This window comes from Petaurus breviceps, unplaced genomic scaffold (genome assembly GCF_028583685.1).
Source record: "Petaurus breviceps papuanus isolate PSGF00001 unplaced genomic scaffold, PetGlider_PUasm1.0 90925, whole genome shotgun sequence".
Classification (NCBI taxonomy): domain Eukaryota; kingdom Metazoa; phylum Chordata; class Mammalia; order Diprotodontia; family Petauridae; genus Petaurus; species Petaurus breviceps.
The window spans coordinates 7,584,601-7,612,574 of NW_027187380.1; the positions used below are offsets into that span (position 1 = coordinate 7,584,601).

The window sequence follows — 27,974 nt, forward strand, 5'->3', positions numbered from 1 at the left end:
TCCTTCCTTCCTTCCTTCCTTCCTTCCTTCCTTCCTTCCTTCCTTCCGTATGCCAGGGCAGGACAGACTAGATCAGGTGCTAATAATAGCTGAATCCTTTCTCCCCTCTGCTCTGAGTCTCTGTCCTCACCCCTGGCAGAAAAGGGCCCATCTCCACAGCATTTATACTGATTTCCCTGCCAGGGCTTAGGGTTAGCCTGAAACTCACCATCCACTGCCTACTCTTTCTTGGCAGATCAGATGATCAAAGGCTGTTTTTTTGGCTTTGCAAGAGAAATGCTATGAAATGAGCACTGACTTGAGAAGTTAGGGGAGACTGAGAAGTCAAAGACTTTGCTTGGTTTCCTCTGACATAGGTATTACCCCACCTTGGAGACATCCAAAAGGAACCCAAAGAAGGGACTTCCTTCTGTTTGCCTTGATCCTCCAGTCTAACACTGATTCCTCAACTGCATTCCTGGGCTGACTTCTGCTTGAGAAGTGGAATTTTACCAAGTTGGATCCCAGGGGTAGGCAGTGTGGCTAAGGGATGCCTAGTGAGAGCCATCCACTGTGGCCTTTTGGGGTAGTAGGCTTTCTCATCTGTAAAATGGGGATAATCATGGCACCTCCCTCCCTGGGTTGTTGTGGGGATCAAATGAGATAAGCATAATATAAATGTTAGCAATTATTGTTAGTAATCATAGCAGTAGGTGCCAAGTCAGTTGTCATCATAACCTTGCCAATGTATTACCTTCTTCCCTTGACTCCCCAGGGCATGTCTACCCTGATTGGTTTTAGTGGCACAGTTTCAATACATGGCTTCAGTCCATGATTTTCCTGTCTGGTTTCTTCTGATTAACTCCAAGTTTTCCATTATTCACCAACTTCCTTCTGATTTCAGAGGAATGATGCATGATTCATTGCCTTGCTGCTAATCCCAAGGGGGCACTGGGGGCAGGGTGGGTCTTTTTACAAAACAATTCCACGTATCTCATGAACCAAATGCTACAGCAAAATGACATTGCAGATAAATTTCAACATTTTACTGGCCTACATTTTCTTTTTTTCTTTTGCCTTTTTTTGGAGGGCAATTGGGGTTAAGTAACTTGCCCAAAGTTACACGGCTAGTTTTTTTTTGTATGTGTGTGGGTGTTAAGTGTCTGAGGCTGGAACCGAACTTGGGTCCTCCTAATTCCAGGGCCGGCGCTTTACTCACTGCACCACCTAGCCTCCCCTGGCCTACATTTTCTTAGCCTCTTGACTGACCCTGCTGCCCTTCTTCCCACAATATGTACACACTGGAGATTACAAAATCATAATGACCCACTATTTCTTGCTTCATTCATTTCTCCTTTCTTTTTCAGTGGAAAAATGGACTGTCTTTGCCCACTGTGTCACCAACCAGGGTCCACAAGCAAAGGGAATGAGGGTAGTGCTCCCACAAATTAATATTTAAAATGAATGGAATCAAGTATTTCCTACTCACTTCATAACTAGTAGCTATTTTCAAGGATCCCTTAATAAGTACTTGATTAACAAATGAAGCACCTCTTTTGTGTAATCATCAAGGTAGATTATTCTCTGACCCCATTTGGGGTTTATTGGAGTGATTTGCCATTTCGTTTTCCTGCTTACTTTACAGATGGGAAAACTGAGGCAAACAGGGTTAAGTGACTTGCCCAGGGTAACACAGCTAGTAAGTGAGTGTCTGAGGCTAGATTTGAACTCATCAAGATCAATCTTCCTGACTCCAGGTCCAGCACTCTCTCCACTGAACCACCTAGCTGCCCCAGATTAGCGTAGGCTCTTGTAGAAAGGCAAGGTAAAACTGGTCTCAAGATCCCTTTTGGAGATCCAGTCCTATATTACAAACAATTGCTCTCAATTCAACAAAAATCAGCATATCTTTATCTGGAAACAAAACCCATTATGAAAGTATAGACTTCAAATAAACAAGGTTTATTTTGTGCCCTCTTTGGAGTCTTGGAATCTGGAAGACCTGAGTGAAAATCTGCTCTCCAGTACTTCATAGCTGTGTGACCCTGGACAATACTTAAACCTCTGCCTGCCTCAGTTTCCTCAGCCACAAAATGGAGATAGTACCTGCCTCCCAGGGTTGTGAGGATCAAATGATATAAGGTTTGTAAAGTGCTTAGCACCGTGCCTGGAGAACAGTAGGTGCTTAATAAATGCTTGTTTCCTTCCTTCCTAAGCTGAGCAGGAAACTCCTGAGGGTAACAATGTCAGTTGGCTAGACAGTGGAATAACTTCATCATGTTCCACAGTGTTGGCAAACAGAAACATCCAGGCAAATAGCAAATTCTGTACAGTTAATTTATTCCTTAAGTGGGTCAGTGAGTCAGACACATTTCCAACTGCTTATGATTCTATTCACTTTGGGATAGAAGCACTTCTTTATTTTTTCTGATAAGAACAAAATTTCTCTGTGTTCCCCTGTCCTGAGAGGTTCTTTCCTCCCATGATATTTCAGAGAGGGGAAAAAATAGAACTGGATAAATAGAATCATTGATTTAGAGTTGGAAGGAGGAGTGTGATGGTAAATGTTTAACAACTGTCTTTGTGGGGAAAAATACATGTAGGATACACTTTTAAGTTTAGTAGGGAAGAAAGCAAAGTTCATGAATCAATAAATGAAGGAATATTTATTAAGCATTTCATATATGTTAAACACTGGAGAGAGAAGACATACACACAGACATACACATACACAAACCCCACATAACATACAGTTTATAAATACAAGGTGTCCCAAAAGATTTATTCAAGTTTAATTAGGCTAGAACTCAATGTCCTTGCAAATAGGAACTGTTGTTTGTATTTGTATCCCCAGTGCCTAGAAAATAGTAGCTGTTTAATAAATGCCTATCGATTGATATCATTTTGTCCCGTAACAGTCTTATTCGGTATCTCTGGTATGATTATTCATATTGTACTGATAAGGAAATTGAGACCCAGAGAGGTGTCAGAGGGCAGGATTCTCAACTAAGTCTTCCTTATGCCAAGTCCACTCTAACCATTCTGCCAACATGGTGCCTCTGCCTGATTTGGGATTTGGGAAATAGGGTACTCTTAACTAAGGAGTAGTCAAATGTCTAGCAGCCCTGATCGAGAATGTCATGGATGTTAGAGCAGCATTGTTAGATCTGGGAAGAGGACCAGGACAAGAAAAAAAAGATGTGTTAGTGAGGATGGATGGGGATTTAAATTTTCTAAAATTAATTTATTTTTAACATTCATTTTTAAAAATTTGGGGTTCCAAATTCTTTCTTTCTCCCTCTTGCCCTTCCCCCAACCATTGAGAAGTCAAGCAATATGATATCAATTATACATATGAAGTCATGCAAAACATTTCCATATTAACCATGTTGCAAAAAGAAGAAAGAAAAAAAGGCAAGAAAAATAAAGTGAAAAAAGTGTATTTCAGTCTATATTCAGAGTTCATGCATTCTCTCTCTGGAGGTGGATAGCATTTGTCATCACGGGTCCTTTGGAATTTTCTTGGACCATTGTCTTGATCAGAAGTAGCAAAATCTTTCACAGTTGATCATGGTTACAATATTGCTGTGTATAGTATTCTCCTGGTTCTGCTCACTTCACTTAGCATCAGTTCATGTAAGTCTTCCCAGGTTTTTATGTAACCATCGTGCTCATCACTTCTTATAGCACAAAAGATTCATCACAATCATGTACCACAACTTGTCTAGCCATTCCCCAACTAATGGGCATCCCTTCAATTTCCAATCCTCTACCAATGGATGGATATTTTGAAAGGGAAATGGTATGATGAGAGGTTGAATCTCAAGCCCTATAATCAGTATTGACTGTCATCCAAACCCCTCACTTGGCTACCCTGATTCTTATTGTGAAGGAAGGAGGCCTAAAACAAAACCTAATCTCTATAGTTTGGCCCTCTCTAGGAGCACTGGGACCAAAAGAAGCTGCTTTTTCCTAGGCTGGAATCTGGTAGAGAAGGTATAAAGTTCTGATTGGAGAGGGATCTTGGAAGAACTGGAAGGCTAAGCTTCTAAGTCCCTCCTGCACCCCCCCCCCCCAGGATACAAAGTCCCAGTAACATATTAACATCCCTGTTGTGTGTGTATGTGGGGGTGGGGGTGGGTAGGGGATGAAGTGGTTAGATTTTTTCCATCCCATTAGGGGACTTAGATTAAGGACAAGCACGCTTGTAGGTATATAGTTTCTTATGCCCCCACCAGCCCTTCCTCTAAGAAAGATAATTACATTCTGCTCTGAGAAAGCAGATTAGGTAGTTTTCAACTCTGTTATGGTCAGGCCAGGGATTACTTGTCTATCTCCCTCTCACTGGATATATATATATATATTCTCCCTCTCTCTGTCTCTGTCTCTGTCTGTCTCTGTCTCTCTCTATCTCTGTCTCTCTCTGTCTCTCTGTCTCTCTCCCTCTCTCCTCCCCTCCATCCCTCCCTCTCTAGGCCATGGCCAGTGCAGCTGTGGGGACTGCCTCTGTGACTCTGACTGGACCGGTGACTACTGTAACTGCACCACCCGCAAAGATATGTGTATGTCGAGCAATGGGCTGCTGTGTAGCGGCCGTGGTAAATGTATCTGCGGCAAATGTGTCTGCACCCAGCCTGGCTCTTATGGGGACACATGTGAGAAGTGTCCCACCTGTCCTGATGCCTGCACTTTTAAGAAGTGAGTGGGTGAGAGCTGACTGGGGGCTTGGGGAGTTTGGGCTTGGGTGACTGGGAAGGCTATGCGGGTACAGTGTGGACAGTGGGAAGCAGAGGCTTGTTGCGGGGGGGGGGGGGGGGGGAGATCAGCTTGACACTGCCCTGTAGGTCTAGTCTCTTATGGACATATAGGGACACATTGATGAACTAAGTACTAGATGCTGAACCAGGAAAAGTTGGGTTCAAATCCAGCCTCATATCCGACCTACTTCTCTGAGCCCCAGTTACTCCATATGTCAAGTAGGGCTAACAACACTAATAATACCCACCTTCGAGGGTTGTTATGAGAATCAGGTGAGGTAATGCTTGTAAAACGCTTTATCTTAAAGCACCATATAAATGTGAGGAATTAGTATTGTTTCTTAAGGGAGGGAAGGAGAAAGGAGCTGGTTTTCCTCCTAGCCTAGGTGATATAATCACAGAAAGTGCGAGATTGCTAACAGAGGTAAGGAGGTATCAATATGTCAAAATGAGGTGCAAAGACAGTGTCTGTTCCCTGTTATCCTTTTATAATATCCAACAGAATTCTGAGGAAATTAGAAGGTCAAGGGGCTGCTGGCTCTCCATGGATTGGCTGCATCCCTATTAGCCTTGAAAAAGAAAAGCTAAGGCTGTCAGCCTGGGAAAGAAATGGAAACAAGGAGCAGCTTCATGGAGTGTGACTCCTGTAACCTCTACAGATGTTAGAGGTGGCAGAGATTTTTTTCCCCTCTTTACCATGGCAATAGCTTCTTAGAATAGAAGTACTCACCCAGTGTTTTGTTTTTCAGTTGTTTCAGTCACGTTCTAATCTTTGTGACCCCATTAGGGGTTTTCTTGGCAGAGATACTGGAGTGGTTTGCCATTTCTTCCTCCAGCTCATTTTACAGATGAGGAAACTGAGGCAAACAGGATAGAGTGACTTGCCCAGGGTCGCCCTTTGAACTCAGGGAATATGAGTGTCCCTGACTTCAGACTCAGCACTCCATCCACCATACCACTTTAGCTGCCCGTACTCATCCAGCAGGAAATACCATATGCATCAGGGAAAAGAGAAAGGCAGGCATAGAGAATTGGAGACAGGAAACAAATTCAAAGAACATGGCCTATTTTGGCATCAGAGAAGAGAGGAGCCATGAATTTAATGATAATGATGATAATAATACTTGGATAGTTCTTTAACATTTGCAAACACTTTACAAATATTGTCTTCTAAATGGGCATTGGCTTGTTTGTGTGCCCTTGGAACTTCTTGACACTTTATGTGTACTACCTTCAGGTGGGCCGTATGGGGTGTTTAAGGAGGACTAACACTTAGGTGTGAGGGCTTGGCAGCCCTTTTCAGTATCACTCATCTACTCACGGTGTCCCTCTGCCACCTGTGACTCCAACAAGTTGTAGTGTGTGCACTGGCAACATCCTAGAAAAACCATCCTGGGTAGATGGGCTGAACCAGGTTAAGGGGAACTGACAGGCTCCAAACTCCTCAGTGAGTTAGGGGGGTGTCTACCCCAAGCATGTAGAATGGGCAGATGAGAACAATTTGTCTCAATGGCCATGAAAGCAGCTGAGGCAGGTGCTGTGGAGTGTTAGAACCCGGTCAGGCATCAAAGATGCCAAGGTTATTCACTGCATCCATCTTCACTTTGTCCTACCCCTGGACTTTGACGACTCTGGAAGAGAGAGTAAGGCTGACAACTTTAAGCAACTCTGCCCCACTTAGACTGAATTCACTTGCAAGTCAAGACATCACTCAGTGATATCATTGGTCCCCTTCAAAAACAAAGGATGAACAACTACCTTCAGGAGAACACAAGAGACCTTGAGATAGTCCTGGGGCAGTTGGATAGAGTGCTGACTCTGGAACCAAGAAAACCTGCATTCAGATCTAACCTCAGATATTTACTCAGATATGTGTGAGTGGGCAAGTCACTTAACCAAGGTCTGCCTCAGTTTTCTCATCTGTAAAATGGGGATAATAACAGCACCTACTTTCCAGGGTTGTTATGAGTATGCTATTATAAGATGATATTTGTAAAGTACTTAGCATGGTGTCTTGTATATAGTAGGTGCTTAATAAATGCTTCTTTTTCTCTCTCTCTGTCCCACCTCCTTCCCCACCTTCTCTTGCTGATAGTGGGTAGTTCAAGAATATCAGAAGACATGAGGAAACCCAACTTCTGCCCTAGAGTTAGAGAAGTAAACAAAAGCAAGACTTGGAAAATTTATTGCTGTTAAGGAAGTCTGACACTAGGGCTCTGGGTAACCTTACTCTGCCATAATGTTTGTCTCTATGGTCCTCAATGTAGTGGGGATGGAATATTCCCTAGTTCTATTCAACAACCATTTCTTAGTGCCTTTGGTATGAAGAAAACTGTAAGGTGCTAAGGTTGATGCAAAGTTTCAGTAAGATAGATCCTCTTTGTTATGAGAGGGGCTACTAGGTGGCGCAGTGGATAGAACAGCCAGTCCTACTCCAGAAGATTCATCCTCTAGAGTTCAAATCTGGCCCCAGACACTTACTAGCTATGTGACCCTGGGCAAGTCACTTACCATTTGCCATCATTTCTTCATCTGTAAAATGAGCTGGGGTAGGAAATGATGAACCACTCCAGTATATTTGCCAAGAAAATCCCAAATGGGGTCACACAAAGTTGTACATGACTGAAAAACCATTGAACAGCAACAAAGAAAAGGAATAGAATCCTCAACTTCTAAGTTGTCTTCTAGTTCTAAGTCGAAGGTGCTATGGGTCTTCTATGTGGAAGACCCCAGAGGTAGGTGCTGTTGAGGAATGCATCCATGAAATGAGACCGTCCTGGCTTTCAGGGCTTATAGTTTACTTTTCCTCTCTCAAATCCAGAGACTGTGTGGAGTGCCAGAAGTTCAGTCGGGGAGTGTTTGAGGAGAACACTTGTAACCGCTTCTGTCGGGATGAGATTGTGTCTGTGACAGAACTTGGTAAGTGTCAGAGTATCTCTGTTCCCTCCCCTCCCGTCTTTGACCTGAAGATGGTAATTATGGAGGTGTGGAAGGGGATGAAGTACCATGGTTTTGGGATTTCCCTAAGTGTTGCTGCATTTCACACCATTTTTTTCTTTCTTTTTTTTGGGGGGGGGGAGAAGATTGGGGTTAAGTGACTTGCCCAAGGTCACACAGCTAGTAAGTGTCAAATATCTGAGGCCAGATTCACACCATTTCTTATATCTCAACCTTGGTTTTCTTCTTCCAGCTATCCTTCACCTGACTTTTGCATACTTAATCTTCTTATTAACCAGTTGCTAGTTTGGGAATGGGCAGGGAATGAAATGTGGCTCTCTGGTGGATACTGAGCGGAGTGTAAGCCTTGAAGTCACCCCTTCTATGGGACTGTAGATTTAGAGCTGGCAGGGCCCCAGAGACCACCTAGACCAATGCCCTCACTTAACAGAGGAGATAAGGAAGCCGCAGAGACTAAATGAATGCCCAGTAAGTATCTGAGGCAGAACTTTGTCAGCTAATCAGCTAATGATCATTCATAAAGAACCCACTATGTACAAGGCACTGTGCTAAGGGATAGGTGTACAAAGAAAGGAGAAAGACATCCTCGGCTGTGAAGGGACTCGGTCTAACGGGAGAGGCAGCATACAAACAGCTATTTGTGAACAAGAAACAGACAGGATAAATAGCCTGGGAAAGGTTGGATTTTAGCCGATAACTGAAGGAAGCCAGGAAGCAAAGATGAAGATGAAGATAATTCCCAGCATGGAAGAGATAGCCAATGAAAATGCCAGTGTTGGGAGTGCTGTATCTGAGGAAAAGCAAGGAGGTCAGTGTCACTGGATCACTCGGTCCTCCTGACTCCAGGTCCACAGCAATTTGTCCAATAAGTGCCTGAGGCAGGATTTGAACTCATTCCAAGTTCAATGCTATATTCCCTTAGTACATCACCTACCAACCTTAAATGGGTCCCTGATCCTAGAGGACTGTGTTCAGTGATACCTCCTGCCCAATGGGGGATCATAAGGGCCTCTATAATACTCCAGTTTCTTATTGGCTGTCGTTTTCTTGTCTCTAGCTGTACTTATTCCTTAAAAAAATCTTGATACCTTTTGTTTTTATACAAGCTACATTTCCCAATACATCTTCCTCCTCTCCTCCTAGAGGATCATCCTTCGTAACAAAGAATGAAATAGAAAGAGAAAAAAAATCATACACTGGGAAAAGGAACTGACCAGAGTCTTGGACTCTCTAGAGTTTGAGATGTGAGACTTGTTGCCCATCTTAGAGGGCTCTGGTCTATGGAGCTGGGAAGTATGGGTGAAGAGAAATCAGATTCATACTGTTATAATAATGATCCTCCTTGGAGGGTCACCAAGAATTGTGTCCATATTAAGGATGGTGCTTTTAATCCAAAACTCATCTCTATGTCAAAAAAGATCTAGATCCAGTTCTGACTTTGAACTCATTTCTTCTGAAAATAAGATCCAGGATCCAAATAGAAAATTCAGAATCAATACCTTATTATGCAACCTTCCCCCTTCCCCTCCTGCCCTCTTGGTACTTTCTCTGTAAACTTTGTTTCAGAGACTTTTTTTCTGAGAACTCTTCCCCCCTCCAAATTTGTGGGGAGGGTATTTTTCATTATTTTGGCTTGGTATCCTTTGCCCTACTATCACCCCCAGGAAATGCATAAAAATATATACAGAGTATCCCCTGATATTCTGAAACCATCTACTTATTGTTAAGTATACAGCTCGTAGTACTAAAGAGGTTAATTTTACTAAATGGAAGAAAAAAACCTAATGAAAGTCCTAAAAACAACCACCATTAATCTAGGGGTGTGCTGGTAAATGTTTAACAACCAGCTCTCCAGAAGGAAAAACAAAAAAAACAAAACCTTTCCAGGATACATTTTTAAGTTTAATTTGCATTATTAACACTTTTTAAAGTCTAGACAACCAATAAATAATAAATCAAGGCCTGTTTTGTATCATTTGCCAAATTCTGAGGCATAAATACTCACATAGAAGCAGTGGTTCAGGAGCTCTATTCCCACATTTCTGAAAATCCCAAAGGACATTTACAGATATTGTTGTGACAATATCCTGTCTTGGCTACTTGATCCTTGTCATTGAAAAGTGGAGGGGGATTTTTTCCCCTCTTCTTTCTCTCCTTGCTTCTCATCTCTCTATGGCAGATTCACCCAGTCCACTAATTAGTCAGGCCAGGGCAGGGCAAGTTTCTATAGCGTCTTCCCGACTTTTGACATCTCTGCAGTCCTCTTTTCTCCTGGTTGCCAACTCTCTTCCCCAACTCCTTCCTTCGCTGTCTTCTTCATTGTCTCCCAGTTACCAGCATTGCCCATTATCATGCACGTCTCTACTAGTGGGTATACTTTATTTTCCCCAATTAGATAAATGAAGGGAGAGGGGCCAAATATCTCAGCATCAGCTAGACCTTTCTAGGTGATTTCCCTCCTCATCCTATAGCTGCTAGCTAGCTAGAATTCCTCCTCCATTTGACCATCTTGTTCTGCCATACTGTTTAAAGGGGCTAAGATGCCCTACTGTAGAGCAATCATAGGCAAACATGGAAGTAGTCTGTGTAGGGGATGCTTATATTGCTGCGGAAGGTCAATGCCTCCTTCCTGTTGTCAGCAAGTTGACCCGTTAACCTGTGAGCCCTCCCCACAGACATCCCATCTGATTTTGTCAGCAACCTTAACTTTCCTCTTTTTCTGCCCCTTCTTGGGGACCTGTGACACCCATGATTCTTCATTTTACATATTGAAAAATTGTATAAATTAGGCAACCTTATCCCAAGATGGTGCAGTAGATAGAACACTGAGTGTGGAATCAGGAAGACTCATCTTGAGTCCAAATCCAGCCACAGACACTTTCTAGCTGTGTGACCCTGGGCAAATAAATCACTTAACTCTGCCTCATCTGTAAAAAATGATCTGGAGAAGGAAATGGCAAATCACCCCAGTAGCTTTGCCAAGAAAACCCCAAATGGGGTAACAAAGAATTGGACATGACTGAAACAACAAAAATCCCAAGACTAAGTATGTGACCTTGGGCAAGTCACTTAGCCTCTGTCTACCTCCTCAGTTTTCTCAAATATTAAAAGGAGATTATAATAGAATTTACTTCCCAGGATCAAATGAGATAAGGTTTGTAATGTACTTAGCACAATTACCAGGGCATAGTAGACACTGTATGGTGAAAATGATGCCTGGGAGAAACTCCTCATTTCCTTGTTAAAGATGGAAGAGGCACCAGTGTACTAGACCTGGAATTAGAAGGAGCTGGGCTCAGGTATTGCCTTTCATACTTACTTGACATGGGCAAGTAAATTTAATCTCTCTTAGCCTCAGTTTCTTCATTTGTAAAATGGGAGTCATATAATATTTCACAGGGTGGGCATACTTGAAAGCCATATATAATTGTCAGCTCTTCTTAGATGAGTAAACTGAAGCACAAACTCTAAGTAATGTGTTTATCGTGGGGTGGGGAACCCTTGGCCTTGAGGCCCTATGTGACCCTGTAGGCCCTCAAGTTCAGCCCTTTGACTGAATCCAAACTTCACAGAACAAAAAGTTTGGATTCAGTCAGAGCCACACTTGAGGACCTAGAGGGCCACATGCAGCCTCGAGGCCACAGGTTCCCCACCCCTGGCTTACCCAATTCTGGACCTCCTTTCCTTTTTTTCTGGTTCTTCCTATGCCTGGACTACTCTCTTGCCTCACTGAGGCCTGCTGCCTTCCTCCAAGACTGTTCACATTTTACCTCCTGCAAGAGGCCTTTCCCTACCCCCTCCCACCTTTAATGCCTTCCTTCTGACATGACTTCTCATCTACATTGTGTACAAGCACCTTGTACCTATATAGGTGTCTGCTTGTTTCTCCTTCATTAGAATGTGACCTCCATTTTTGCCTTTCTTTGTATCTCCAGATATTAGCACATAGTGTTTAATGAATACTTGCTGAATGACTGCCTCTTCCCCCTCTCCCTGGGCCTCCACAGTTAGCTGTCCTTGTACTACCACTTTTAATTGGGTCCACTTGGTCAGGGAAGAAGCATTTATTAAGAATCCTTTCAGTGCCAGACTTTAGCATAGCTCAGGGTCAGATCATTGGTCTGGAGAGAAATTCCCCCATCCCACGCCCATCCCCAAACAAACACCCTTTGGGATACTTGCCATCAAAAGTCCCATCCTGAAACCTATCCAGCTGCCAGGGCTGTTTGCAAGCCCACACACAGCCTTTCCATGACTCATCATGAAAGCCATAAAGGTGAGCGCAAAACCCAGATAAAAAGAGCACAGATCAAGGCTCTCTCATCTCTCCTGCTTCCCCTCCCATTCTGTTCTTTATATAGAAGCTTGAGCAAGGAGGGCTTTCTTATAGTTGGCACACACTGAACAGTTAGCTAGGCTGGTTATCAAGGCCATCTGCAGTGCCTTTGAGGCAGGCCTGGAAGACTGCCTTCTTTTACAGGATAATGATCTCCCCCTCAGGCAGAAAGCATATTTTCAAGGAGAATTGAGAAAGACCAAAGCTGATCATAACAGTCAGATGTCTTGGGGGTGGGGCAGTTTCTTCCAAGCCCTTTAGGCCTTTCTGTTGGAGGACATAAGCTGACTGGATGCAAGGAGTCATTTTATTTTATTTTGTGAATGAGAAGGGACTCACTGATATTAGCTTAGAGGAGAGAGGAGATGTTCCATTTTACAACTCGGTCCAGACTGACTTATGTCTAGTTATTTAATGATGATGGTGATGATGATAATGACAGGAATGGTTAGGATTTATATGTGTTTCAAAGGTTTGCAGAGACAAATGTCATCTCATATTATCCTTACAATAACTCAAGGAGATAGGTACTATTCTCATGCAGCTAGGTGGTACAGTAGATAGAGGGCTGAAACTGGGGTTCAAATTTGTCCTCAGACACTTAACTAACTGGGTGACCCTGGACAAATCACCTAAATTTTGCCTCAGTTTCTTTATCTGTGTAATGGAAAAATAATAGCACCAACCTCCCAGTGTTGGTGTGAGGATAAAATGAGGTATCTATAAATTGCTTTGCAGATCTTAAAATGCAATATAAATGCTACCGTGTTTCCCCGATAATAAGACCTATCCCGAAAATAAGCCCTCCCCTTACTGTGTAAGATTCCTCTAAAATAAGCCCTCCCCCGAAAATAAGCCCTATTGAGATTGCTACTGTAGTGAAAGTGATCCCCTGCGCTACACACTACATTACAGTACCCTCTATATGCGCCGTGCCCCTCCCCGGGTGAAACGCACGCCGCGCTCCAAGCTGCATCCAATCAGAGCTGCAGCAGTGAGCGCGTCATCCTGTTCTTCCCCAGCGATTTGCTTGCTGGCGCCATTGAGAGCAGTGCCGCGGAGGAGAGCTGAGGCAGGACAACATAAGCCCTCCCCTGAAAATAAGCCCTCTGGTGTTTTTCTTTCCGAAAAAAATAGTAAGACAGTGTCTTATTATAGGGGAAACACGGTAGCTATAATTATTATTGGGCAGGTGGCACAGTGGATAGACTGTTAGGCCTGAAGTTAGGAAGATTCATCTCCCTGAGTTCAAATCTGGCCTCAGACACTTCCTAGGTGTGTGACTCTGGGCAACTTACCCTTGTTTGCCTCAGTTTCCTCATCTGTAAAACAAGTTAGAGAAGTAAATGACAAGTCCACGGGGTCATGAAGAATCAGACATGACAGAAGGACTGCACAACAAACCCATGCCAAATCACTTAACCTTTATGTGTCTCAATTTAAATCGGACCCATTAGCTTCTAAGTTCCCTTCTAGCTACAAAACTTAATTTGCACGTTTAGTTGGCAAAACAAAACAGTTTTATATGAAGCAGCTTGAGAACCATTAAAAAGATCATGTCTAAAAGAACAAAACTGAAGAGAGGGACAGTTGACAAAGAGCTTTATTTGGTGACAGAGAGCCTAGGTTCGAATCCCACCTCTGCTCCTTAGTACATATAAATAATTTAGGGCAAGTAGTTTCATTTTTTTTTTGTTTTCTCCTCTATAAAATTAGAAGGTAGAGCTGTTTTTATTAATATGACTAATATGGAAATATGTTTTGCATAACTACACATGTAATTGCTTGCCTTCTCAATGAGGGGGATGGGGAGGGAGAAAGGGAGAGAATTTGGAACTCAAAATTTTAAAAACAAATGTTAAAAATGATTTTTGCTTGTAATTATGGAATGATAAAATATTAAATGATTCTTTTTAAAAAGAACTCTTGTTATTGTAATTGTTCAGTTGTTTCAGTCACTTCTGACACTTCATGACCCCATTTGGGGTTTTCTTGGCAAAGATACTGGAATGATTTGCCATTTGCTTCTCTGGCTCATTTTACAGATGAGGAAACTGAGGTGAACAAGGGTTAAGTGACTTTCCCAAGGTCACATAGCTAGCAAGTATCTGAGGCTAGATTTGAACTCAGGAAGATGAGCCTTCCTGATTTCAGACCCAGCACTCCATCCACTGTGCTACCTATCTTCTAGGATACCTACCCATCTTCTAGGAGCTGACAATCTTTTTTTTCTCCTCCATCTCCCCACAGCAGACACCGGCAAGGATGCAGTGAATTGTACCTATAAGGATGAGGATGACTGTGTAGTCAGGTTCCAGTACTATGAAGACTCCAGTGGGAAGTCCATTCTCTATGTGGTGGATGAACCAGGTAAGACCTGGGAGCCTCCCAGACCTGGGACAGTGAGAACTTTGCTTTCTAGCCAACTCCAGGAGCTGATATTCCTGGGATAAAGATGATAAATAATTTAAGAGCTGGAGGTTTAGCAAGTAGATGAGATTCTCTCTGAGCACTTAGGTGAGAGAACAAGACAGAGAAAGAAAGAGAAGGGTGGGTCAGTGCAGAAGGAGGGATTAAAAAAAATGAATCTTTGGGGCGGCTAGGTGGCACAGTGAATAGAGCACTGGCCCTGGAGTCAGGAGGACCTGAGTTCAAATATGACCTCAGACACTTAACACATACACACACATACAAAAAAACTAGCTGTGTGACCTTGGGCAAGTTACTTAACCTCAATTGCCCCTGCCCCCCCCAAATGAATCTTTGACATATTTTGCAGGGCATATCAGAAAAGACAGGACTTTGATTTCTAGAACTATCTTGCCAAATGCTATATGGTGCTCACCTTAGTTTTTTTTTTTTAAATTTAAAATTAAAAAATTTTAATTTTAATTTTATTTATTTAATTTTTGCTCACCTTAGTTTCTGCTAATGTAGTAATGTCTTACTAAAAGTCAGTTGGTTAGCAGTGGCAGCCCAACTGGTACCTTTACCTGCTGTGATAGGTGAGGACAAGACAGTCTGAGTAGAGGGTAACTTGAAATCTTCTTAGCTCATCTATCACCAAAACACTATAAGCAGTGTTTGATGCTGAAGAGCTCTGGATTCAGAATCAGAGGTCCTACGTTTAGATTCTAGCTCTGATACTTGGTGCTTGTATGGACTTGCCACCTCTGGGCCTCAATTTCCTCTTCTGTAAAATGAGGAGATTGGACTAGATTTCTAAGGTCTCTTCCAATTGTACTATTCTGTGATTCTAAATATTATTTTTATTTTTTTATACAGTGTTATATATAACTTTTTTTCTTTTGAATTTGTTTTACTTTACATATTGCCTTGAAGTCTGCAGAGAACACATAAAAGACACAACTTCTATTTTCAGGGTACTCACAACTCAGTGGAAACCTAGCAAGCTTTGGAATAGCTGTGGGCATATTATATTGTCTAGGGAGCCCCAGCATTGTAGAAAGGGGAGCCCTTAGGAGCTAAGGGTGGAGACTCCTTTACTCATACACAGATTCATTCAACAAATATTTATTATGAAGATAAAAGGAAATATTTGTACAGTACTTTGCACTTTTAAAAATACCATATAAATTCTAGTTGGCATTAATTAATCAATCCCTTACTATGGGTGGGTACAAGAGATATAAAGGAAAAAATGAAAACTTTGTTTCCAAGGAGGGATCTGAAGTGAAGGGACCTGCCTGTCTTTCCTGGGATGCTATTTGTTTTATAATTTAAAAGTTATTGGGGTGGCTAGGTGGCGAAGTGAATAGAGCACCAGCCCTGGAGTCAGGAGGACTTGAGTTCAAATCTGGACTCAGATACTTAACACTTACTAGCCGTGTGACCTTGGGCAAGTCATTTAACCCCAATTCTCCTGCCTTCCCCCCTCCAAGAAAAAGTTAACTTTTTAAAATTAATTTTTATTTTTATTTTAAATTAAATTTTATGTTTATTTTTAGTTTACATCATTCATTTCAACAAGATTTTGAGTTACAAATTTTCTCCCTGTCTTTCCCTGACCCACCAAAATAGCAATCCCACTGTATACTCCCTCCCCCAATCTGCTCTCTCCTATATGTTATTTAACTTTTTTGGGCCTGGGAGCCTCCTGTATAAAAAGAAAGTTAGGTGATACAGTAGATGGAGCACTGGATTTGGAGTCAGGATATATTTGAGTTCATATCTGGCCTCAGACACTGTATGATCCTAGGCAAGTCACTTAAACTCTGCCTCAGTTTCTTCATCTATCAAATGGGCACAATAGCACTTCCCTCCCAGGATTTTTGTGTGATAATAAAATGAGAAAATTGTAAATTGATTTGCAAAATTTAAAGTGCTATAGAAATGTTGTAGTTCTTCTTCTTAATAAAACAGAGATAGTAACAGCCTAAATTTCTTTTTTATTATTGATTAATTTATTTTTAGTTTTCAACATTCACTTCCACAAGATTTTGAGTTCCAAATTTTCTCCCCATTTTCCCCCTCCACCCACCCCAAGATGGTGTGCTTTCTGGTTACCCCTTCCCCCAACTGGCCCCCCCTTCTGCCACACCCCGAACTTCTCTTTTTCCATTCCCCTCTATTTTATTGTAGGATGAGATAGAATTCTGGACCCAGTTCCTGTATGTCATTTTTCAGTTGCATATGCCCTAAATTTCTAAAGGAAAGGGATGTAGAACATATGATTTCCTGAGGTCCTTTTGGGGTCTAGTATCTCAGATGAACTAAAGGGCGTAGCCAGCCTATCAATGGAGAAGATAAGGTGTCCTTGTGGCCGAGGTCAGCCATATTTATTTTTTAATTGGGTGTGGGACAATATTTGGTTGTTTAGAGGGAGGCATCTGGTGTCAGAGAAGATCAAGGAAGGACAGAAAATCCCTGGGTGAGCTTCTATAGGAAAGGATGCTACCTAGGGACTGGTTTGACTTCTGCTCCTCTGTGACCCAAGATTGTTGTACCCTGCAACATTGCCTAGGAGACCCTCATGGGGCCTTTGCCTCTTTCCTGGAGGCCCAAGAAGAGGGAAGGCAGAGGGAGGCAGCACATGATGTTCTTTGGTGAATCACGTCCTGTGGGGATATATTCATGGGGAAGAAAAGGTGGAAAGTATTTGTTTGGGGAGAGAAGGGAGAAAAAAGATTCATCTTGATTCCAGACACAGATACCTAGACACACCATCATACAAAAACTGCTACACCCTGTTTAAGCCTCAGTTTCATAATTTTGTACAATAGTAATAATAATAGTGTAAATAAGGGATTATAATGCTTGTAGTTCTTGCCTCATGAAACAGAATCTTAAATCACTATATTAAATTGGCTACTGTTATTTCTACACATACAAATAAACATATAGCAATTTCCAGAATGTTTCCCATTCCCCTCTTGCCTCTTTTTATTGTGGAGACACAATAGCCCATTACTTTGGGCATTACGGTATTTCTTCCATTACACCCCCCCCCACATATATACATATATGGGTGTGTGTTTATATACACATATATCTATGTATATCTATCTATATAATATATGCAGTGTGTTTATATTTTTGTATGCAGTGTATATATATTTTTGTTTATATATACATATATGTGAATGTATATATACATGCATATGTATAAATATATAATATACTATATAAAATGTGTTTATTTTATGTGTGTATATATACATATACCATATGTATGTATGTATGCATATATATGTGTGTACATACTGTTTTTAACATAGTGATCCTTCAGTGTTCTTTATCTAAATCTATCAGCCATTGATACTTCATGATCTGAAATTACTTTTCCTTCTGGTGGGATATAGAAGTGATAAAAATGTTTGGTTTCCTCAAAAACCCCATGGATGTATAACCATTTTGCCACTCTTCAGGAGACACCTTGGATCCCAATGTAGAACTCCTGATGTAAAAGCCCTGTGAGAAGACTCCTGTCTTCTTTCTACTCCCATTTTCCTCTTCTTCCTTCACCTTTGAGCCATATGCAGGGGATTGGGATTTGGTGGCTGTGAGTGATGGGCAGTTGGGGACCTCTGGAGTGGGTTCTGTTTCTTCAGTAGTCCTGTCAGTAGAGTGGCTGAGCACCAGTGTTGGGGGGTGGGTAATAAGGATGGAAGATAGGGGCAGGTTTTGTGCATGGACTTTAGGTCATCTCTGCCTTAAGGGTTATCCTCCCTTCTATATAGGGCAGTTAGGTGGTGCAGTGGATAGAGCACTGGGTCCAGAATTGGGAAGATTCACTCTTCTGAGTTCAAATCTGGCTTCAGACACTTACTAGCTGTATGACCCTGGGGAAGTCATTTAACCCAGCTTGCCTCAAGTTTTCTCATTTGTAAAATGAGCTGGAGAAAGGAATGGCAAACCACTCTAGTGTCTTTGCCAAAAAAACCCCAAATGGGGCCATGAAGTGTCATACATGACTGAAATAACTGAAGAAGAACAACTCTAGATCCTTGAAGCTGGAGAGTTATCTCAAGAGGACACGTGGTCCCTGAAGGTGAATGTTTAAACCATTCAGGACCGCTTTTCAAGGTCAGTCCCCATCCTGCCTCAATCTTAACCACTGGAGTAGCATCCCGGGGTGCCTTGTTTGGGGTCTGAGCTGCTGACTCCTTTCTCTTCCACAAGAGAATTCAAAATGGCTTTTTCCCAGAAAAATAGAGGCTTGAGGCCTTAGAAACCAGACATTAGAACTCTGCATCTTTTCCCAAGGGACTCCTTTAATTATAATCAGAGGCTATAATCTGGCAGGACAGGAAATAGCCAGTCCAGATTTGTTTTTCTTGCACAGTGTGGGGGGCATAGGCCTAGTGGGTGGGGAGAGAGAAAGCAGGAGAGAGGGGAGAACACAAGGAAGAAAAGTGTCTCTGAACATAGCCAGATATCACCAAACCCTCAGGTGCATATATAGGTATGTGTGTGCATATAATAGATCTCATTTTATAGAGCTTTACAGTTTGTAAAGCATTTTCTATGTTATCTCATTTGATACATATACACACATACATATACATATGTATGTGTGTGAGTATATAGGTACAGGGTGATCAGTTATTAAGTAGATCAGGGCTTATCAAGATGTCCCAGAACACAGCAGAGCTTCCTTTACACCTACTCGTAAGGGTGGAGTGTTGTTATTTGGGGTTAGAGGTTCATTGGAAGTGGGCAGGAAGCTGGTTAGTTCAGAGATTTCAGGTTATGATTAAATGTTTAGAAAGAGCCCAAGCATCATCACTGGTGATCATCTTGTTCAGCAGAGCAACAGTTTATCAATTGATTAACAAGCATTACTTAAGAGATTTCTCTGTTCTAGGGGTCATGCAGCTACTGGAGAAACAGAGTAAATGAAGTTTTGGCTCATAGAGATCTTACATTTTCTTGAAGGGATACAGTGTTATAGAGAAGTACACACAGGCTAAATACTAATTGTGTAGGGGGGGAGTGTATTACTAATAACTAGGGGAAGTAGGAAAGGCCTCTTGAAGGGGATGGCACATGAGCTGAGGCCTTGAAGGGGGCGGTTCCAAGGGACTGAGGTGAGGAGGGAGAGCATTCCAGGCATGGGGACCAGCCTGGATAAAGGCACACAGGTGAGAGATACAATGACACACACAGGGGATATAAACCAAGACAGTTTGGATAGAGTGCTTGAGTAATAATTAAATAGCTTGTTGTTTTATTCAGTTATTTCTGTCATGTCTGACTCTTCATGACCCCATTTGGGGTTTTCTTGGCAAAGACACTGGAGAGGTTTGCCATTTCCTTCTCCAGCTTATTTTACAGATGAGGGAACTGAGGCAAACAGGATTTTTTTTTTGGCAAACAGGATTAAGTGACTTGCTCAGGGTCACACAGTCAGTGCCAGATTTCTTTCTGACTCCAGCCCAACACTCTATCTGCGATGCCACCTAGTTGTCCTCCTAATAATAGTTAGCACTTATTTTTGCCTACTATGTGCCAGGGACCATGCTAGAATTTTACAAATACTGTCTCATTTAATCCTCACTCTTATCTCACTCCCTGGGAGGCAGATGCTTTTATTATCATCATTTTACAGTTGAGGAAGCTGAGATACATAGAGGTTAAGTGACTTGCCCAAGTTCAAGCATCCAGTAAGTATGTGAGGCTGGATTTGAACTCAGGTCTTCCCAACTCCAGGTCTAGTACTCTATCCACTGTGCCCCCTAGCTGACCAATAATATGTTATACGTTTGGAAAGGTAGCCTGGAGTCAGATTGTGAAGGGCCTTCAATGCCAAATATGGGAGTTTATATTTTATCCTTAGGTCAATGGGGAACCACTGAAGCTTCTTGAGCATGGGTGTGATATAGTATGACCTAAATGGCAGCTAGTCAGTGCAGTGGATAGAGTGCTGGGCTTGGAATCAGGAAAGATTCATTTTCATGAGTTCGAATCAGACCTCAGATACTTCCTAACTGTGTGACTCTGGGCAAATCACTTAGCCCTATTTCCCTCAATTTCCTCATCTGTAAAAAAATGGCCTGGAGGAGGAAATGGCAAGTCACTCCAGTATCCTTGCCAAAAAAAGCCCCCCAAATGGGGTCATGAACAGTTGGACATAATCACAATGACTCCACAACAACAATAAACTTTAGGAATATCACATGGGCAGCCATGTGGAATATAGATTGGAAGCTGGTTATAGGGAGACCATTAAAGGTAGTGTAACTGTCCAGGGGAGCTATAATGAGGACCTGGAATAGGGTGGTTGTGGTGTTAGTAGAGAGAAGAGAATACTTGTGAGAAATGTTGAGAAGATAGAATATCTGAGACTTGGTGGTTGGTTTGATATGGGGATGGCACAACGAAAAAGGATGAAGAGTCAAGAGTAAGTCCTGGGCTGTGAACCTGTGTCTTTAGCAATGGTTATGACATGATGAGAAACAGAGAAGTTAGAAGAAATGATGAGTTTCTTTAGGAAAGAATAATAAGTTCTTTTTTGGACATGTTGGTATCCTTGTAAAACAGACAGTTGGAGGAGATACAGGATTGAAGCTGGGGAGAGATATGAGATTGGAAGACATTGTTTATCAGTGAATCATTTGTTTACCCATAGGAGTTGATGTGTACACCATGAGAGACTACACGTACATGTATCTCTATAAATATATATGTACATATATGTATTTATATATTAATATGCTCTAGGACAGAGCCCTGGAGTCCTAGAACTTAAGAGCCAGGTGAAATTCCAAGGAGTTATTTGTTCTAGACTCTCATTTCTTTGGTCATATGAATACCATCAGGATAGTTTATCTATTTTCTTCTTCTCTTCCTCCTCTTTTTTCCATCCCTCTCTCTTTTTATTCTGAACTTATCAAACACCAAATAAAATTGACATTTCTATATATACAGTAAAAGAGGTAAAAAAAAGAATTGCACACCAAACTGTAAATCTCTATTATATACAACTTGTTTTTCATTTTCAGTATATGTAATGGGCCTTTCTCCCAGGTTTTGTGCAGTGCTGCTGAGTATTATGGAGGGAGATGTTATTTCTTCTCGTCTGATACATTGGTTAGCCCAAGGCATGTGGGAAAAGGCCCTTTAGTGATGTGGTCTGCCTCTAAGCTGCAGACATGTGGGAAGCCAGCTCCTATGTCTGTGGCCTGGAGAGCTGTCAAAGTCCTGCTTTCATGACAACCTTCCTGGAGATCCTTTCTCCATATATCTTTCCCAAAGAATGCCTGGAACCAACTGATGCAAATCCCTTCTGACAAGTATGTAGCCTCAAGCTCTGCATTCTCTCAGCCAATCAGATATTGCATCTACCTCCATATACACAGTAGCACGCAGAATTCCCACAGGCTTGAATGGAGGATCCATCCATACATATATATTACAAACATGTAATAAATTCAACATGTAGCTTTCAAAGCTATCCTTCTTGTCTTGTCTTTTTGACCTACCTTCTGTCCTCTTCTGTGCATTTAAAATTGCTTCAATGACCTTCTTTTCTTTTTCTTTATTTTTCTTGAAGATTTCTGTCCCTAAGTGGAAAAGTTTCATATTCTTCTTTCAGTGTTTATTCCAGTGTTTTATTATCCTAATGGTTAAGAAGTTCTTTGTTTCCAATTTAAGTCTTTCCTGTTTTAATCTCAGCTCTTTCTGCTTGGTGTTCTTCCCTGGCAGATTGTCCCAAAGGCCCTGATATCCTGGTGGTCTTGCTCTCAGTGATGGGAGCCATATTACTCATTGGCTTGGCCACACTGCTCATCTGGAAGCTTCTAATCACTATCCATGACCGAAGGGAATTTGCCAAGTTCGAAGAAGAGAGAGCCAGAGCAAAGTGGGACACAGTGAGTGGAGTGGAGTGGAGTGGAGTGGGCTGGGCTAGGCTGAGTTGGGTTGAACAAGGGGAAACTCTAGGATTTATCACCTTAGAAATAGTGGCAGGCTAGTGTTGCCCTACATATAACTTTGTCTTCCTCTTTTTATGCTCTCAACCCAAATACTGATGTGGAATTGAAGTGAGCCATAGGAAAATGGAAAGAAGACTGTCTTCACCAAAGTCCCCAGCTATCTATAGTGTCAGACTTGTAGGACAGAGAAGCAGCAAGGGATTCATTGTTTGAGCCTTTTCTGTTCTTTCTGCAGGCCAACAACCCACTATATAAAGAAGCAACATCCACCTTCACCAATATCGCTTACCGTGGGAACTCATAATGGGACCTTTGCCATCAGCAGAGCCAAGAATTGTGGGTGTTTCCTCCACCATGTTTACAGAGGATTGTATGGATATTGTAGGATCCAGGAACAGTGAAGGGGGGTGGGGTGAGAAGAACATGAATGTGTGGGAGAGATGTATGTGTCTCCCTCTGGACATGTCCTTGTATATTTGAGGGTAGTGAGTATGTGCATGTGTGTGTGTGTAATTTAACATTCCTGAGGGAAATACCTCAACCAGCTTTTTTTTTTTTGGCAGGGGGAGCACTTACTTCAGGGATCCTTTTATTTTTTTTTTTCATTTAACTCTCCCTAGCAGAGCATTTGGGCCTCATTACCTCAGTGAGAAACCATCTCACCTTATATGAGCCAGACTCCCTGAGAAGAAAGGCAGGAAAGTGGCTAAGTCTGGGTTTTGGGAGGGGAGAAGGATAAAGCAGGCCATAAGTCCTGACTCTGCCATCATGAGTAGCCTATGGCTCCTGAAACTGTCACCTGGGACCTTTGTTGGGCTTTATTACTTGTCACCTTAGTATATGTGTGTATGTATGGCAACATGGCCCCATTTCCATTCCTTTCTTCTCAGGTTGGATGTAGGAGAAGCCAGGGATCAGAGCTACTTTGGGTTTTGTTTCTCTGGGATAACTCTGCAGGGCTGTTTGGTGCACTCAGCTAATGGGGTTGACAGACTATGCCCATTGTTTTCTCTCTCCACCATTTTCTTTGAATGAGGTCCTGGTCCTTCAGCTTACATGGAAGTAGGGTGACTGAGCTATTATTGGTTGGAAAAAATTCTGAGCTGATTTAGGGTACCCAGTGTATAACAAGGTCTTTTCAAAATCTACTTAACTGAGGCCAACCTCCCTACCCTAGTACCATTTCACCTACTTCCAACTATGACTGCCATGGAAAATTTGACTTGTTCCAGAGATTAAACCTATAGACAGCTCTATTCATCTCTGCAATTTCAGGGTAAGCACAAACAATTCCTTTCAGGAAAATTATGGGGTGAGAACCAGAAGATGGGGCACTGACCTTTCTAGTGTTCTGTTCACTCTCCGTGGCTCCACTCTGTTTCTCTGTGAACTGTACCCACATGTCAAGTCTAATCACATTGACCTCATCTCATGGGGGTGTTATGAGGGACCATACCTACGAGCCTCTAAAGTTGATAAGCAAGAGGTGCAGGAATAAAATGATGAAACTCAGAAGAGGCATAATGGAAAGGGCATAAGATTTGGTGTGAGGGCCTGGGTTTGAATCCTAGTTCTACTACTTTGGGCCTGTGTGACCTTGGGCAAATCATTGCAACTCTGTGCTTCAGTTTTCCTCATTTGTAAAATGAGGGGGTTGGACTAGATGACCTCTAAGGTCCCTTTCAACTCTAAATCTATGAGCCTATTAACCTGCATGGTCATTTTTTTGTGTGTGGCCTGAGCACCCCCCATTTTAACTCAATGATTAACCCAAGAGGCCACAAATATATGCCTTGTCTCTTTCCTTTCCAGAATACCCAGAGCCTAGGGGAAACACCTGTAACTCAAAGGAAGTTTTTATGGTTTGGGTTTTTTTTTGTATTTCTAATTTTACTTGGAGAGTAGGAATAAGGAGATGAAACACCCACATTGTATTCTGACTGGTTAGACCACAGCTGGTCTGTTTTTCTTGAAGCATTTTGTACCAGTCAGATGGAGAACTGTGTTGAGTACTGGTCAATGTCTTAAGGAGACACAAATTGTACTCTATCTAGGGGAGGGCAAAGAACCAGTATAAGCAACACTTGAAGGAACTTGGAAAGTTTAGCCTTCAAAAGAGAAGATTTAGGAAAGAGATGGATGCTATCTTCAAGAGAAGGGAAAGGAAAAGAGGGAAGGGAAGAGAAGTGCTCTTGGAGAAGAGGAATATTGGAATTTTTCTATATAGCTCCAGAAGGGGAGAACAAGGAAAAAAGAAGAGGAAGGGAAAATATTTATTAAGCACCTACTATGTGCCAGACACCCTGCTAAGTCCTTTACAAATGTTATCTCATTTTATCCTTACAAGAACTCTATGATATAGTATTATGATCTCCATTTTACAATTGAGGAAACTGAGGCAAATAAAGGTTAAGTGACTTGCCTGGAGTAAGTCACACAAGCTAGTAGGTATCAGGTCTTCCTGACTTCAGGCCTGTCCCTCTATTGATTTTACCACTAGAACAAACATAGTATAGACAGTCAGGAGACCTGGGTTCTAATATTAGGCTTGCCATTAATTTACATGGCTTTTTGACTAGTCACTTTTATTCTCTTGGTGAAATGGATGGACCAAGTGATTTTTTATGTCCCTTCTTGGAGAATTTAGTTTCTTGAGGAGATAGACTTTAGCATTTTTTGACTTTGAATCCCCAGAGGTACTCTACAGAGAATATACCACACATAGTGCCCAATAATTGCATGTTGAATTGAATTTCCAGTTTTAAAGTCTTATCACCTCAGCTGCAGGAGGCTAGATGTTGTCTTAATATAAGGAAGAATTTTTCTAATAGTCAGAGATATTGTCTAAAACATGAAGTGGGCTTCCCTGTGAGATAGTGACCTCCCCATGGCTGAAAGTGTTAAAATTCAACTCTACAAACACCTAGAAGGGGTTTCCCCACAGGAACTACTACTAACCATTACTGCACTGAGTGGAAAGGTGGATTAGAAAGCCTCCATTGTCCTTTCCAACTCTTGAAACTCTAAGATTTTTAAAGAGGTGTCACTGTTTGTGGGCCAGACATAGAAACTGTCAGCCTGGTGTCATTTTTCTGGAGTTACCTGTTAGCCACCATTCCAGAAGTCTGTGATTATAGAAGGTCCTGGATTTTTCCTGGTGAATTAGAGCTGTTCTATTTGGTCCTAACAACCATGATGGGCCAAAACCCACCAAGTTTCTTGCTTCCTTCTTGGGAATTATTTCTATAGGAGGTAGGCTGGGGCTGAGTAAGGTGTGTTGGGGCAGAAGAACCACCATCCAGATTCAAGGAATCCAGTGGAACACACTTGAAAGATCCCAGGATGAGGAGTTGAGGCCTACGCTTTAGTGACCACACTGCTACTATGCTGTAGCATAGTTACTTGCTGCGTGACCTTGAGCAAAGTCCCTTGACCTCCCTGGCTCTCAGTTTCATCACCTGTCAATTGAGGGGGTTGAATTAGATGACTTCATGTCCTTCCCAATTCTAAGAGGGTCTGAGGTGAGGTCTGAGTTAAAATATTGTTTCAGACACTGACTAGTTAGCCCAGTTACCCTGGGCAAATGTCTTACTATTTCCTAGCCTCAGGATCTTATCTGTAACATGGGGATAATCAGAGGGCTGGTGTGAGGATCTGATGACATGCAAAACTCTTTGCAAACATTAAAGCACTAAGCATATGTTAGCTATTATTAGGTTCTGTGATTTACAGTGGTAACAATCAAGCACCATCTGGTTTCTACAAGATGTTGGTATGGTCTTTGCTTTCTTGGTAGGGAGAACTGAGAGGTTTGGCCCTCAATTCAATTTGGTTGAATTCAGGGATTCAATTCAATTCACCCAATTCCCATCCCAACATGGTTGGTAGAACTGAGTAGAATAGTATTTTTGAAGCACCTACTATCTGCTAGGTATTGTTCAATGCACCAAGGATATAAAGACAAAAAATAGAATAAAGTAGGCCTTGCCCTCAAGTATCTTCCATTCTACCAGAATGTTTTGGCAAGAGCATATTTGTTACATGCCACTTTTTGGAGGGAGAAGGAGAGAGAATGAGAGAGCAAGGGAGAGAGAGAAAGAGAGAAACAGAATCTTAAGTTTTCCTCAAGTCCTTTCTCCATCAGCAAATGGCAGTCCATCGTGCATCAATGATTCATCCACTCAGCACTCATGACATTGTCTAGCCGGCCTTATTCACATGCACTTGATTTTTTAAATCTTTTGTCAGAAGAGCATACTACAGCTGGAGCGTGTGTCTCTGTGCCCAGATGTTCATAGTGGTAATAAATTTTTAAATTGGGAGTAAGGGGAAAGAACAGAACTCCGACCTCTTCCTTCCCAAGACATGAAGATGACATGGTGAGGGTCCTATATCTGGGCAATCTTCTCAGCATAGTATTGGAATCCTTAGCTATTAAGAACAAGAATGCCCCTGATATGTAAGTGAGGAACAGTGTGCTATAGTGAACATCATGCTGGTCTTGGAGATAGGAAAAGCCTGAATTCAAATCCCATGTCTGACCCATACTAGCTGTGTGACCCTGGGCAAAACACTAACCTCTCTGTACCTCAGTTTCCTCATCTATAAAATGAGGGGGTTGGAGCTCTAAGATCTCTTCTATCTTTAAATCCATATTCCTAGTAAATTTCCATTATATAAACTTGCTTAAAAGGAGAAATTGTGTCAAAGGAAGAGAAGTTGAGACCTGCATTTTAGTGATGACACTGTTACTTTGCTGTAGGATAATCTAGGGACACTTGCTATATGACCTTGAGCAAAATTTCTAGACCTTTCCAGGTCTCAGTTTCTTTATCTATCAAATAAAGGGATTGAACAAGATGTCTTTTAACTCCTTTCCAATTCTAAGAGGGAGCTAGGTGGTGTAAGAGGATAGACTGGTGGACTTGCTGAGGTCCAAGTTAGAATATTGCTTCAGACACTGACCAGCTTAGTTACTCTTGGTTGGTGGTGGGGAAGGGAGAGAATGTTCATGAAGAACAAACAAAACTTCCCTTGAGATTTGGTCAGTGTCTCTGGGATGACTGTGAGTCAAAGGCCTGGGCCTATAAGATCTGTATCAATCAGTTGGTAGTAATGATCCACATCCTATGATCCTTTGGGTTTTGTATATACAATGCTAAAACAGATCTGTTGCGCTGGCTTGAGGGGTGTCACATAGGCTAAAAATCTGAATGATATTTTGGTATGAGACAAAAATGTGGGGTCTGGGGAGGGGAGGATGGGCACTGTCCATGTGTGAGTCATTCATACTTACCCTTCTCAGAGCCTATAGATAAAAGGGGGAACTCTGGACATTCCTGGATCCCAGATGACCTACACTGCCACATATGGAATCAACTCTTTACCTCCCAGCTATTCATGGGGCATATGCATAGCTTCAAGAAATTCCTCTCTGTCAATGTTCTGGTATCTGTTACTCATGTGCTTTCCCCATTTAGCCTTCTCTGTCTGAGTTGTGCAACATTGAATTAAAAGTGCCTTCCAAAAGGAGCTGGCAATAAGCTG

At 42.0% G+C, this 27,974-nt stretch overlaps 1 protein-coding gene across 1 annotated transcript in view; it reads left to right on the forward strand.

Annotated features, from left to right (window-relative positions):
• The window catches only part of ITGB3 (integrin subunit beta 3), an 81,408-nt gene extending 53,438 nt beyond the window's left edge, over positions 1–27,970 (forward strand). Inside the window, exons 11-15 of the mRNA XM_069076213.1 lie at positions 4,455–4,677; positions 7,558–7,655; positions 14,281–14,400; positions 22,198–22,364; positions 22,663–27,970. Of these exons, the coding sequence (XP_068932314.1) occupies positions 4,455–4,677; positions 7,558–7,655; positions 14,281–14,400; positions 22,198–22,364; positions 22,663–22,731 (677 nt within the window). The 3' untranslated portion in view covers positions 22,732–27,970. The remainder of the gene's footprint in view (positions 1–4,454; positions 4,678–7,557; positions 7,656–14,280; positions 14,401–22,197; positions 22,365–22,662) is intronic.
• Positions 27,971–27,974: the final 4 nt, after the last annotated feature.